The 15,867-nt window shown below is 42.4% G+C and overlaps 1 protein-coding gene across 1 annotated transcript in view; it reads right to left on the bottom strand.

Moving 5' to 3' along the window:
- LOC124798146 (kinesin-like protein KIN-7M, chloroplastic) overlaps positions 1-15,867 on the bottom strand; it is a 278,641-nt gene that overhangs the window by 211,033 nt on the left and 51,741 nt on the right. The window contains exons 4-5 of the mRNA XM_047261426.1: positions 15,663-15,798; positions 15,326-15,421 (exon numbers count right to left, since the gene is read on the bottom strand). Coding sequence (XP_047117382.1) covers positions 15,326-15,421; positions 15,663-15,798 — 232 coding nt within the window. The remainder of the gene's footprint in view (positions 1-15,325; positions 15,422-15,662; positions 15,799-15,867) is intronic.

The following is a 15,867-nucleotide window of genomic DNA, read 5'->3' as shown; positions in this document are numbered from 1 at the left end:
GAAATAAGAACTTTGAGGTTCGCCGATGACATTGTAATTCAGTCAGAGACAGTAAAGGACTTGGAAGAAAAGTTGAACGGAATGGACAGTGTCATGAAAGGAGGGTATAAGATGAACATCAACATCAGCAAAATGAGGATAATGGAATGTAGTCGAATTAAGTCGGGTTATGCTGAGGGAATTAGATTAGGAAATTAGACACTGAAAGTAGTAAAGGAGTTTTGCTATTTGGGGAACAAAATAACTGATGATGGTCGAAGTAGAGAGGATATAAAATGTAGACTGGCAATGACAAGGAAAGCGTTTCTGAAGAAGAGAAATTTGTTAACATCGTGTATTGATTTAAGTGTCAGGAAGTTGTTTCTGAAAGTATTTGTATGGAGTGTAGCCATGTATGGAAGTGAAACATGGACGATAAATAGTTTGGACAAGAAGAGAATAGAAGCTTTTGAAATGTGGTGCTACAGAAGAATGCTGAAGATTAGATGGGTTGATCATATAACTAATGAGGAGGTATTGAATAGGATTGGGGAGAAGAGAAGTTGTAGCACAACTTGACTAGAAGAAGGGGTCGGTTGGTAGGACATATTCTGAGGCATCAAGGGATCACCAATTTAGCATTGGAGGGCAGCGTGGAGGGTAAAAATCGTAGAAGGAGACCAAGAGAAGAATACACTAAACAGATTCAGAAGGATGTAGGTTGCAGTAGGTACGGAGATGAAGAAGCTTGCACAGGATAGAGTAGCATGGAGAGCTGCATCAAACCCGTCTCAGGACTGAAGACCCCAACAACAACAACAAAAACAACAACAACGTCTGGCAAAGCAATTTGCACCCACTTGAATGGACATCACAGAAGATGGAAACTTAAAAAATGACACTTTTTTTCCATACCACTTGCTCAAAGAAGGCTATAATTACAAGATGCAACATGAAGTACTACATCACATTCATAAAGGAAGGAAGATGAACTATCTTGAAACAATGGCAATTAATAAACATACGTCCATCTGGCTGAAGTTAGTATCGAATTACTGGAAACAGTTATCTTACTTGCCACTTCTGACGACAGATACTACTGATAATCCCATCCAGGCCATGTTGTAAATTACCCCTCTTACTCACATGCTTTGTTTTCCTTTATCTGATTTACTATAATTTCTCTTGCGTTAAAAATGCTTTGTATAATCACAGTTTCTTCACTTACCTGCTCAATCTCACTAGTATATCTTATGTATTTGTAATATAGGTCCTATTAAACACAAGCTTATTTTGCTCAGCCAAGCCTTTGGAACTTGTCACCAAAGTTGATGGCTTAATTTATTTTCTTCTATGAATAACTGTAGTTTGTATTCATTTCTTTAGTTAATGCGTAACATATTTTATCTTAATTAAATAGCTTTACATCATAATTCCTCTTGTTTTATTCATAAATCAAACATTAACATCTTTCAACTCTGGGAATGAAGATACTCTGTATACACACTACTTTAAAATCTTTGATCATGAAAAATTTCACTTAACACAAATTCATCTTTGTACCTGATGATGGTATAACAGCTGAAAACTGGTTTGGGAAATAAATAATAAATATTTTAGGGTTGAAAATTCAACCAGGAGTCCACACCCCAAAGCCTACTCTGTGACAAACATTGCACTTCGTACTGAAAGAAAGGACTTAGCACATCCAGGTGTTTCATCATCTTGAAGCTGAGGATGATGTAACATGCACAACCACATGTCATGACTAAAATGAGGCAATGATTAATGAAGATTTGTGGGCACATATCCTTTTCAGTGATACGGCTACCTTTTGTACCTGTCGCCTCATCATCTGTGACAAATTCAAGCTATGGGCTGATTACCAACCACACATTGCTAAAATTGGAAAGTTTCCCTCCAAAGGTGTGGCTGGGCCACACCTGACAAGTCACAGTTCATTCTTTTAAGCGGAAGCAACAATCACATCAACATCATACCTGGATATACTTGAACAATTCCTGCACCACTATTGTTTGCCGACAAAATTTTTATTCAGTGATGTTTCAGCAAGATGGCAAGACATTGCATTCTGTGGACACTGTGCATAATTAACTCAATGACACTCTCCCAGGATGGTGGATTAGACAAGGCTCACCATGATTCTGGGCAGCATGCTCACCTGGTCTAACATCGAATGGGGGTCACATCAAAGGAGAGGCGCAAAAGGTGAAGATTAGGGATTTGGAGCACATTTCGGCATTGGTGTGTGCAAGTATCAGGTGCACTGAGTATAGCTGACATCTCTGCTTGGACTGCAAGGGCAGTCACATCGAATGGCAGTGATTTAATGGAAATGGGGTGTCTTCTTACATACTGTATTCATACTCTTTCATATTGTAAACATTTTATTTGAGTTGAAGTGCTACTTCCCGGAAATGCTAAAGGACTTCTCAGGCACACAGTATAATGATACACAAGCTGTTCAGTTTAACTGAAAACATTGAAAACAACACATCAGTTCCCTAGAGTTGCTTTATATTATTTGGCAATCTATTACAGAATTTTCTTCCCACTGCAAGTGGACTGTGACCTTAATACCCTATGATAATCTCATCTTGTTCATGTATTGTAATTATGAACGTAGCTATTCATAAGCATAGTTCTTCTCTTCCACATGCCAACAGTCTTAAGGAAATACAGAAAGTACACAATGAGTAAATTATAGTTTTTGAAGTATTCCCTGCAGGACTGGTATTTGTTACAATAGCAATTATCCTAAATGTTCTCTCTTGTAGCCTGAATATTCTATCCATGTAGACTATGGGTGTCCTACTGCAAGTTTCAATTCCATATTGGAAATGCAAGTGGGTTAATCCATAGTACACTTGTTTAAGGACAGAAGGATTTATTACATCTGAGAGATGTTTCAGTAAGTAAATACTGCAGCTAATATTTCTACAGATGCAGCTGTATGATCTTTCCATTTAAAGTGTTTGTCATTCACAATGCGTAAAAATTTAAGATTATCATATGTTTCAACTTTAGACCATGAGTGTGTATGGGATTCATTCTAATTCAACAAGAACTTAATTACAACAGTCTTGTCCTTATTCAATGTACGTTTATTCATTATATATAAAATGAAAGTGCTGGCAGGTCGACAGACACACACAGTCTTTAAATATGTCTGCTTGTGTCTGTATGTGTGGATGGATATGTGCGTGTGTGCTAGTGTATACCTGTCCTTTTTTCCCCTAAGGTAAGTCTTTCCACTCCCGGGATTGGAATGACTCCTTACCCTCTCCCTTAAAACCCACATCCTTTCGTCTTTCCCTCTCCTTCCCTCTTTCCTGATGAGGCAACAGTTTGTTGCGAAAGCTTGAATTTTGTGTGTATGTTTGTGAGTCTGTCGACCTGCCAGCACTTTCATAGAGATATATATTTCCTACGTGGAATGTTTCCCTCTTATATATATATATATATATATATAAAAAAAACAAAGATGAGGTGATTTACCGAACAAAAGCGCTGGCAGGTCGATAGATACACAAACAAACACAAACATACACACAAAATTCAAGCTTTCGCAACGAACTGTTGCCTCATCAGGAAAGAGGGAAGGAGAGGGGAAGACGAAAGGAAGTGGGTTTTAAGGGAGAGGGTAAGGAGTCATTCCAATCCCGGGAGTGGAAAGACTTACCTTAGGGGAAAAAAGGACAGGTATACACTAGCACACACGCACATATCCATCCACACATACAGACACAAGCAGACATATTTAAAGACAAAGAGTTTGGGCAGAGATGTCAGTCGAGGCAGAAGTGTAAAGGCAAAAAAGGTGTTGAAAGACAGTTGAGGTATGAGTGGCGGCAACTTGAAATTAGCGGAGATTGAGGCCTGGCGGATGACGAGAAGAGAGGATATACTGAAGGGCAAGTTCCCATCTCCGGAGTTCGGATAGGTTGGTGTTGGTGGGAAGTATCCAGATAACCCGGACGGTGTAACACTGTGCCAAGATGTGCTGGCTGTGCACCAAGGCATGTTTAGCCACAGGGTGATCCTCATTACCAACAAACACTGTCTGCCTGTGTCCATTCATGCGAATGGACAGTTTGTTGCTGGTCATTCCCACATAGAATGCATCACAGTGTAGGCAGGTCAGTTGGTAAATCACGTGGGTGCTTTCACACGTGGCTCTGCCTCTGATCGTGTACATCTTCCGGGTTACAGGACTGGAGTAGGTGGTGGCGGGAGGGTGCATGGGACAGGTTTTGCATCGGGGGCGGTTACAAGGATAGGAGCCAGAGGGTAGGGAAGGTGGTTTGGGGATTTCATAGGGATGAACTAACAGGTTACGAAGGTTAGGTGGACGGCGGAAAGACACTCTTGGTGGAGTGGGGAGGATTTCATGAAGGATGGATCTCATTTCAGGGCAGGATTTGAGGAAGTCGTATCCCTGCTGGAGAGCCACATTCAGAGTCTGGTCCAGTCCCGGAAAGTATCCTGTCACAAGTGGGGCACTTTTGTGGTTCTTCTGTGGGGGATTCTGGGTTTGAGGGGACGAGGAAGTGGCTCTGGTTATTTGCTTCTGTACCAGGTCGGGAGGGTAGTTGCGGGATGCGAAAGCTGTTTTCAGGTTGTTGGTGTAATGATTCAGGGATTCCGGACTGGAGCAGATTCGTTTGCCACGAAGACCTAGGCTGTAGGGAAGGGACCGTTTGATGTGGAATGGGTGGCAGCTGTCATAATGGAGGTACTGTTGCTTGTTGGTGGGTTTGATGTGGACGGACGTGTGAAGTTGGCCATTGGACAGGTGGAGGTCAACGTCAAGGAAAGTGGCATGGGATTTGGAGTAGGACCAGGTGAAACTGATGGAACCAAAGGAGTTGAGGTTGGAGAGGAAATTCTGGAGTTCTTCTTCACTGTGAGTCCAGATCATGAAGATGTCATCAATAAATCTGTACCAAACTTTGGGTTGGCAGACTTGGGTAACCAAGAAGGCGTCCTCTAAGCAACCCATGAATAGGTTGGCGTACGAGGGGGCCATCCTGGTGCCCATGGCTGTTCCCTTTAATTGTTGGTATGTCTGGCCCTCAAAAGTGAAGAAGTTGTGGGTCAGGATGAAGCTAGCTAAGGTGATGAGGAAAGAGGTTTTAGGTAGGGTGGCAGGTGATCGGCGTGAAAGGAAATGCTCCATCGCAGCGAGGCCCTGGACGTGCGGAATATTTGTGTATAAGGACGTGGCATCAATGGTTACAAGGATGGTTTCCGGGGGTAACAGATTGGGTAAGGATTCCAGGCGTTCAAGGAAGTGGTTGGTGTCCTTGATGAAGGATGGGAGACTGCATGTAATGGGTTGAAGGTGTTGATCTACGTAGGCAGAGATACGTTCTGTGGGGGCTTGGTAACCAGCTACAATGGGGCGGCCGGGATGATTGGGTTTGTGGATTTTAGGAAGAAGGTAGAAGGTAGGGGTGCGGGGTGTCGGTGGGGTCAGGAGGTTGATGGAGTCAGGTGAAAGGTTTTGCAGGGGGCCTAAGGTTCTGAGGATTCCTTGAAGCTCCGCCTGGACATCGGGAATGGGGTTACCTTGGCAAACTTTGTATGTGGTGTTGTCTGAAAGCTGACGCAGTCCCTCAGCCACATACTCCCGACGATCAAGTACCACGGTCGTGGAACCCTTGTCCGCCGGAAGAATGACGACGGATCGGTCAGCCTACAGATCACGGATAGCCTGGGCTTCAGCAGTGGTGATGTTGGGTGTAGGATTAAGGTTTTTTAAGAAGGATTGAGATGCAAGGCTGGAAGTCAGAAATTCCTGGAAGGTTTGGAGAGGGTGATTTTGAGGAAGAGGAGGTGGGTCCCGCTGTGACGGAGGACGGAACTGTTCCAGGCAGGGTTCAATTTGGATGGTGTCTTGAGGAGTCGGATCATTAGGAGTAGGATTAGGATCATTTTTCTTCGTGGCAAAGTGATACTTCCAGCAGAGAGTACGAGTGTAGGACAGTAAATCTTTGACGAGGGCTGTTTGGTTGAATCTGGGAGTGGGGCTGAAGGTGAGGCCTTTGGATAGGACAGAGGTTTCGGATTGGGAGAGAGGTTTGGAGGAAAGGTTAACTACTGAATTAGGGTGTTGTGGTTCCAGATTGTGTTGATCGGAATTTTGAGGTTTTGGAGGGAGTGGAGCTGGAAGTGGGAGATTGAGTAGATGGGAGAGACTGGGTTTGTGTGCAATGAGAGGCGGTTGAGGTTTGCTGGAAAGGTTGTGAAGGGTGAGTGAGTTGCCTTTCCAGAGGTGGGAAACCAGGAGATTGGATAGTTTTTTGAGGTGGAGGGTGGCATGCTGTTCTAATTTACAGTTGGCCTGTAGGAGGATGCTCTGAACAGCCGGTGTGGATGTGGGAGAGGAAAGATTAAGGACTTTTATTAAGGATAGGAGTTGACGGGTGTGTTCATTGGCTGAGTTGATGTGTAGGTGAAGGATTAGGTGGGTGAGGGCAATGGATTGTTTAGTTTGGAACTGGTATAGGGACTGATGGAAGGAAGGGTTGCAGCCAGAGATGGGAACTTTGAGTGTGAGGCCTTTAGGGGTAATGCCAAATGTCAGACAAGCCTGAGAAAATAAAATATGCGAGCGTAATCTGGCTAGGGCGAAGGCATGTTTGCGGAGGGAATGTAAATAAAACTTAATGGGGCCATTGTGGGGGTGTTGTGAGGGTGACATGGTATTAGAAGGTGAAAAGTGTAACATGAGGTGAAATGAAAATGAAAATAAAAATATATGGGGAGAGATAAAGGTGAACCGGAAAGAAACTGGAGATCTGGAATGAAAAAAGGCGAAAAGGTGTTGGTTACAGATGGGCTATGTTGGACTTGGGTTGGTAGACAACGATGTGCATAAAGGTTAGGTGGTTGTGTTGCCGCCAAAACACGTTAAAGGACGGAGAAATTCGGGAAAATTTCGAAAAAACTGCGTGTAGTATATTAAATGGAGTGGTATTGTGGTGGCAGATTATGAAAATGAGGCTAACAATTGTCTGACGAAGAAATAATGGCCTTAAAACCTGTGGGAAGCGGCTAGAAATGATCAGTGATGTGGGAAAAACGGAAATGGAAATAAAGCGAAAGTTATTAGAACTGGCCGAAATGGTTGTTTAAAAGGTGAAAGGAGCTGTTTGTGAACTAGAAACGGTGGATATTATAGCGGCGGTAGTGCTGAAAGCGGAAAAAAAAAAAAAAAAAAAAAAAAAAAAAAAAAAAAAAAAAAAAAAAAAAAAAAAGGTGTACACGATCAGAGGCAGAGCCACGTGTGAAAGCACCCACGTGATTTACCAACTGACCTGCCTACACTGTGATGCATTCTATGTGGGAATGACCAGCAACAAACTGTCCATTCGCATGAATGGACACAGGCAGACAGTGTTTGTTGGTAATGAGGATCACCCTGTGGCTAAACATGCCTTGGTGCACAACCAGCACATCTTGGCACAGTGTTACACCGTCCGGGTTATCTGGATACTTCCCACCAACACCAACCTATCCGAACTCCGGAGATGGGAACTTGCCCTTCAGTATATCCTCTCTTCTCGTCATCCGCCAGGCCTCAATCTCCGCTAATTTCAAGTTGCCGCCACTCATACCTCACCTGTCTTTCAACAACTTCTTTGCCTCTACACTTCTGCCTCGACTGACATCTCTGCCCAAACTCTTTGTCTTTAAATATGTCTGCTTGTGTCTGTATGTGTGGATGGATATGTGCGTGTGTGCTAGTGTATACCTGTCCTTTTTTCCCCCTAAGGTAAGTCTTTCCGCTCCCGGGATTGGAATGACTCCTTACCCTCTCTCTTAAAACCCACTTCCTTTCGTCTTCCCCTCTCCTTCCCTCTTTCCTGATGAGGCAACAGTTTGTTGCGAAAGCTTGAATTTTGTGTGTATGTTTGTGTATCTATCGACCTGCCAGCACTTTTGTTCGGTAAATCACCTCATCTTTGTTTTTATATATAATTTTTCCCACGTGGAATGTTTCCCTCCATTATATTGATATCATTAATTTGAATCCAACAATTACGTTTGTTATTGTCACTGTTGCTATTCGAAATCTTTTCTGTCGTCTTATTTTCCTCTTTCTGTTTTTGCCAGTAGTTTCACTTTGTATTCACCTTCTCGTTTTTACCGTAATCTGCTATAATATTTTATCCCGCCTATATATATACTCAATAATACGTAACCCACTTCCAAACCATAACCAAAAACATATTTTTTTTTTTTTTGCCGCTTTCAGCACTACCGCCGCTATAATATCCACCGTTTCTAGTTCACAAACAGCTCCTTTCACCTTTTAAACAACCATTTCGGCCAGTTCTAATAACTTTCGCTTTATTTCCATTTCCGTTTTTCCCACATCACTGATCATTTCTAGCCGCTTCCCACAGGTTTTAAGGCCATTATTTCTTCGTCAGACAATTGTTAGCCTCATTTTCATAATCTGCCACCACAATACCACTCCATTTAATATACTACACGCAGTTTTTTCGAAATTTTCCCGAATTTCTCCGTCCTTTAACGTGTTTTGGCGGCAACACAACCACCTAACCTTTATGCACATCGTTGTCTACCAACCCAAGTCCAACATAGCCCATCTGTAACCAACACCTTTTCGCCTTTTTTCATTCCAGATCTCCAGTTTCTTTCCGGTTCACCTTTATCTCTCCCCATATATTTTTATTTTCATTTTCATTTCACCTCATGTTACACTTTTCACCTTCTAATACCATGTCACCCTCACAACACCCCCACAATGGCCCCATTAAGTTTTATTTACATTCCCTCCGCAAACATGCCTTCGCCCTAGCCAGATTACGCTCGCATATTTTATTTTCTCAGGCTTGTCTGACATTTGGCATTACCCCTAAAGGCCTCACACTCAAAGTTCCCATCTCTGGCTGCAACCCTTCCTTCCATCAGTCCCTATACCAGTTCCAAACTAAACAATCCATTGCCCTCACCCACCTAATCCTTCACCTACACATCAACTCAGCCAATGAACACACCCGTCAACTCCTATCCTTAATAAAAGTCCTTAATCTTTCCTCTCCCACATCCACACCGGCTGTTCAGAGCATCCTCCTACAGGCCAACTGTAAATTAGAACAGCATGCCACCCTCCACCTCAAAAAACTATCCAATCTCCTGGTTTCCCACCTCTGGAAAGGCAACTCACTCACCCTTCACAACCTTTCCAGCAAACCTCAACCGCCTCTCATTGCACACAAACCCAGTCTCTCCCATCTACTCAATCTCCCACTTCCAGCTCCACTCCCTCCAAAACCTCAAAATTCCGATCAACACAATCTGGAACCACAACACCCTAATTCAGTAGTTAACCTTTCCTCCAAACCTCTCTCCCAATCCGAAACCTCTGTCCTATCCAAAGGCCTCACCTTCAGCCCCACTCCCAGATTCAACCAAACAGCCCTCGTCAAAGATTTACTGTCCTACACTCGTACTCTCTGCTGGAAGTATCACTTTGCCACGAAGAAAAATGATCCTAATCCTACTCCTAATGATCCGACTCCTCAAGACACCATCCAAATTGAACCCTGCCTGGAACAGTTCCGTCCTCCGTCACAGCGGGACCCACCTCCTCTTCCTCAAAATCACCCTCTCCAAACCTTCCAGGAATTTCTGACTTCCAGCCTTGCATCTCAATCCTTCTTAAAAAACCTTAATCCTACACCCAACATCACCACTGCTGAAGCCCAGGCTATCCGTGATCTGTAGGCTGACCGATCCGTCATCATTCTTCCGGCGGACAAGGGTTCCACGACCGTGGTACTTGATCGTCGGGAGTATGTGGCTGAGGGACTGCGTCAGCTTTCAGACAACACCACATACAAAGTTTGCCAAGGTAACCCCATTCCCGATGTCCAGGCGGAGCTTCAAGGAATCCTCAGAACCTTAGGCCCCCTGCAAAACCTTTCACCTGACTCCATCAACCTCCTGACCCCACCGACACCCCGCACCCCTACCTTCTACCTTCTTCCTAAAATCCACAAACCCAATCATCCCGGCCGCCCCATTGTAGCTGGTTACCAAGCCCCCACAGAACGTATCTCTGCCTACGTAGATCAACACCTTCAACCCATTACATGCAGTCTCCCATCCTTCATCAAGGACACCAACCACTTCCTTGAACGCCTGGAATCCTTACCCAATCTGTTACCCCCGGAAACCATCCTTGTAACCATTGATGCCACGTCCTTATACACAAATATTCCGCACGTCCAGGGCCTCGCTGCGATGGAGCATTTCCTTTCACGCCGATCACCTGCCACCCTACCTAAAACCTCTTTCCTCATCACCTTAGCTAGCTTCATCCTGACCCACAACTTCTTCACTTTTGAGGGCCAGACATACCAACAATTAAAGGGAACAGCCATGGGCACCAGGATGGCCCCCTCGTACGCCAACCTATTCATGGGTTGCTTAGAGGACGCCTTCTTGGTTACCCAAGTCTGCCAACCCAAAGTTTGGTACAGATTTATTGATGACATCTTCATGATCTGGACTCACAGTGAAGAAGAACTCCAGAATTTCCTCTCCAATCTCAACTCCTTTGGTTCCATCAGTTTCACCTGGTCCTACTCCAAATCCCATGCCACTTTCCTTGACGTTGACCTCCACCTGTCCAATGGCCAACTTCACACGTCCGTCCACATCAAACCCACCAACAAGCAACAGTACCTCCATTATGACAGCTGCCACCCATTCCACATCAAACGGTCCCTTCCCTACAGCCTAGGTCTTCGTGGCAAACGAATCTGCTCCAGTCCGGAATCCCTGAATCATTACACCAACAACCTGAAAACAGCTTTCGCATCCCGCAACTACCCTCCCGACCTGGTACAGAAGCAAATAACCAGAGCCACTTCCTCGTCCCCTCAAACCCAGAATCCCCCACAGAAGAACCACAAAAGTGCCCCACTTGTGACAGGATACTTTCCGGGACTGGACCAGACTCTGAATGTGGCTCTCCAGCAGGGATACGACTTCCTCAAATCCTGCCCTGAAATGAGATCCATCCTTCATGAAATCCTCCCCACTCCACCAAGAGTGTCTTTCCGCCGTCCACCTAACCTTCGTAACCTGTTAGTTCATCCCTATGAAATCCCCAAACCACCTTCCCTACCCTCTGGCTCCTATCCTTGTAACCGCCCCCGATGCAAAACCTGTCCCATGCACCCTCCCGCCACCACCTACTCCAGTCCTGTAACCCGGAAGGTGTACACGATCAGAGGCAGAGCCACGTGTGAAAGCACCCACGTGATTTACCAACTGACCTGCCTACACTGTGATGCATTCTATGTGGGAATGACCAGCAACAAACTGTCCATTCGCATGAATGGACACAGGCAGACAGTGTTTGTTGGTAATGAGGATCACCCTGTGGCTAAACATGCCTTGGTGCACAGCCAGCACATCTTGGCACAGTGTTACACCGTCCGGGTTATCTGGATACTTCCCACCAACACCAACCTATCCGAACTCCGGAGATGGGAACTTGCCCTTCAGTATATCCTCTCTTCTCGTCATCCGCCAGGCCTCAATCTCCGCTAATTTCAAGTTGCCGCCACTCATACCTCAACTGTCTTTCAACAACTTCTTTGCCTCTACACTTCTGCCTCGACTGACATCTCTGCCCAAACTCTTTGTCTTTAAATATGTCTGCTTGTGTCTGTATGTGTGGATGGATATGTGCGTGTGTGCTAGTGTATACCTGTCCTTTTTTCCCCCTAAGGTAAGTCTTTCCGCTCCCGGGATTGGAATGACTCCTTACCCTCTCCCTTAAAACCCACTTCCTTTCGTCTTCCCCTCTCCTTCCCTCTTTCCTGATGAGGCAACAGTTCGTTGCGAAAGCTTGAATTTTGTGTGTATGTTTGTGTTTGTTTGTGTATCTATCGACCTGCCAGCGCTTTTGTTCGGTAAATCACCTCATCTTTGTTTTTATATATAATTTTTCCCACGTGGAATGTTTCCTTCCATTATATTGATATATTCATTGTTAGATATTCAGTGACCAGTTCAGAGTTCTCTTTATTGTTTTGTAATGTTCAGTATAGCCCCAGGTAATAAAATATGTTTCATCAACATAGTTAACTTGTGTAGCTGACGACTGACTTTATCTTTGTGGAAACATTCTGCAGCTGCTGAACTACACCTAAGGACAAAATCATAGCTCACTAGCTTTGAGGTCTGTTGTGTCATTAATATATACTAGAAACAAAACTGGCCCAAGAATACTCTCCTGGAGGACTCCACAGCTGAGAGTTTTATACGCTGATTTTACTGTTAGAATCTTACTTTCATTCCCATAACATAGTTTAGTACACTGTGTTCTACCTCAAACACAACCTAAGAAATTTAGTGCCACTCCTATTATACCATAAGTTTCTAATTTGGATAACAGTACTGTATGATTCGCTGAGTAATAGGCCTTAGACAAAGCTAGCAAAGTTCCAATGACTTCATTTCCTTTATCCAGTCTGTTTAGCATTTCATGGAAAAAGTTGCTACTGCCGCCATTGAGGATTGCCCTTTTTGGTACATTTGCTGTGAGTTGTTTAATAGGCTGTATTTACAGAATAAAGATTCCATTTGCTCTAGAAGTATTCTTTGTTGCCAACTGTTGAAGTCAATGAAATTGGACTGTAATTATTTTTATCTGTGGTTGCTCGCTTTTCATACACTGCTTTTAACTCAGTAATTTTTAGAAGTTCAGGAAAAGCCCCCTAGCAAAGATCTGTATATTAAATGTTGTATTGGTTTCACTAATTTCTACATCTATTTTCTTCTAGTGCTATATTATTGCATCTTGGATTCTCTTCATTTTCTTTGTTTGTTACATTCCAAACATTTTTACTAACATTACTACATTCATTTATCTGTTCAGCATAATAGTTTGCTCTTAAAGTCTTCAGGGAGTGCCTGTATGGTTTTCTGGTGTCCTGTCCTTTATTAGGAAGTACTGCAATTTCATATCTCTGAAAATCGCCCTCTGACATGCACTTTATGGTGGTTTGCAGAGTATAGATGTAGATATAAAGATATTTCATATTTCCCTTTAATTCGTGGATTTATGTACAGTTTTACTAAACACATAGAAAGTTAAGTTGAATGAAATGTAAACATACTAGTATTCTCTGTTCAAAGATATCTTGTGTTTTTGTCTTTTACATTACTCATTACTACTTTATGACTATGCCACACGAATAGTTATATTAGTCATCCACTAACTATGAAATAACATTTAGATAATGTTGTGGACATGAATATTTCTATTTTTTCAGAAATAAATATTATTTCTTTATTATGTGTAATTTAATAATGCATTTTGATTGCTTTATCCACCAAATTGTGATGCAATTAATTTGAGGCAGAAACAATTAGAAATTGCAAACCCAACAATATTTGTGAACTGCGATTGTTAAAATATGTATCTACCTGAGTGCCTGATACCACACAAGTTAATAAGTCTCTATCTCTATCAGGGCAGTGCTAGATGGTTTGTTTTTGGAAATGTTCTGTTTCCGAAAGGTTATTACAAATTGAAGGTATATTCAGAATGTATGACTGGTTTTTACTTTGAGTGTCATGTCACAACACACTAAAGAAACGCAGGCAATTTTTCAATTAAAATCAATGTTCAGTTTGCTTAGATTATTTATGGACAAACGTTACATATAAATAGTTTCAGTTTTATGTTCTACTGTCATTTAATTCCACACATTTAAAGCTTAACTCAGAAGCACAAGAAGAAACCACAAATTTCCATATTTAAAACTAATGTCACAGTTGACTTCATAATGTAATTGGGAACAAAAAAAATCTACTCCCCAACTGGCAGCAGGGGAATACCATATAAAGGCATTAGAGTTTTCAAGCTTTTGGAGCCAGTGGCTGCTGCTTCTGGCAGAAATGCTTAAGGGGAAGGAAGAGGGGTGAAACAAAACAAAAGGACAGGTAAGGTTTAGGAAAAGGAGTAGAGATCAGAAAAGTTGACCAAATCCCCAGATCAGCACAGACTTACTAAAGGGGATGAAAAGTCTTTCCTCCTCATTGGGTCCATTAAGTCTCCAAAAGCTTGCAAACTTTATTACACTTATATTTGTGTTCTCCAGCCACCACTTGATGCAGATTGTTTTTATCTAACCAATTACATTTATTATATTTAAAAACAAAGATGATGTGACTTACCATACGAAAGCGCTGGCAGGTCGATGGAAACACAGACAGACACATACATACACACAAAATTCAAGCTTTCGCAACAAATTGTTGCCTCATCAGGAAAGAGGGAAGGAGAGGGAAAGACGAAAGGAAGTGGGTTTTAAGGGAGAGGGTAAGGAGTCATTCCAATCCCGGGAGCGGAAAGACTTACCTTAGGGGGAAAAAAGGACGGGTATAAACTCGCACACACACACATATCCATCCACACATATACAGACACAAGCATGTCTGCTTGTGTCTGTATATGTGTGGATGGATATCCGTCCTTTTTTCCCCCTAAGGTAAGTCTTTCCACTCCCGGGACTGGAATGACTCCTTACCCTCTCCCTTAAAACCCACTTCCTTTCGTCTTTCCCTCTCCTTCCCTCTTTCCTGATGAGGCAACAGTTTGTTGCGAAAGCTTGAATTTTGTGTGTATGTATGTGTCTGTTTGTGTTTCTATCGACCTGCCAGCGCTTTCGTATGGTAAGTCACATCATCTTTGTTTTTAAATATATTTTTCCCGCGTGGAATGTTTCCCTCTATTATATTGATGCAATTACATTTATTTTCACTGATATAATATCACAGTCAGATTATTAAAAGGTTTGCACAGGATGGAGTGGTATGGGTAGCTGCATCAAACCAATCTTCGGACTGAGGATCACTACAACTAGTACGCATACTTTCAATTGAGTGGGGGTCATGACTTTTTGTCTATCTTGGACAGTGATAATCCTTTCAATATAATGTTCATAGGAAATCACCTGCATGAATTACATGGCAAATATCCTGGGACAACCTAAAAAATTAAACTAAACATAAAACATTGTACATGTGACCTAAAGATGTGATCTAAGTCCCGAAACATGATACAGATTAAATATTTTGCATTTTGACTGAGCAGATGTAATTATTATTAAAAACCTCATACTGTCAGATGTGTCCCACTATTCCATAATGGAAAAACTTCAGAAGGACAACAATGAGGATGAGGATGGGGTGATGCAACCACCTTGCACATCTCTATACTGATCACAGACATTAAAAATGTAAGCCAAGCGTATTTCATACTCACAAGGCGAAAAATAGTGTGCGACCTCGAACTTCGTTCATTCATATTTGTTTCACCAATATGTCTAATCTTTTGTCCTCTTCTCATCAATAATAAAATCTGAAATAAGAATAGAATTATAATTGTTGAAGAGAGAACACACATTCTAGTGGAATAGGTAAAAGTTACTAACACCTATACATATTTACTACTCACATATTAGAATCTAGGTTTAGCAGATTATCAAAAATTAGTTCCTAATGCTGCAAGTGTATCACTATCTGCAACTGTAACTAACTGCATTATAACAAAAAAGGATGTTAGAGGCTATGGAACATTAACTGTATTCAAAAGGAAAAACCTTTTCAGTGGTAGTAACAAGTTCCTCCTTCAGTCCTATAACAACTGCTTTTCCATCCTCTTCACGAATTTTCAAGTTGTATTTCTTATCAAGAAGATCATTTATCTTTTCATTATAAATTTCCATGTAGGAAGCCCTGCAAAATTAAGAGCCTTGTAGCAGTACTGTAAATTAAAAACATAACAAAGTACCCTGAAAAGAACTG

Source organism: Schistocerca piceifrons, chromosome 5 (assembly GCF_021461385.2).
Source record: "Schistocerca piceifrons isolate TAMUIC-IGC-003096 chromosome 5, iqSchPice1.1, whole genome shotgun sequence".
Classification (NCBI taxonomy): Eukaryota; Metazoa; Arthropoda; class Insecta; order Orthoptera; family Acrididae; genus Schistocerca; species Schistocerca piceifrons.
The sequence above is the reverse complement of the archived record's forward strand: the minus strand, read 5'-3'. Positions and strand labels throughout refer to the sequence as shown.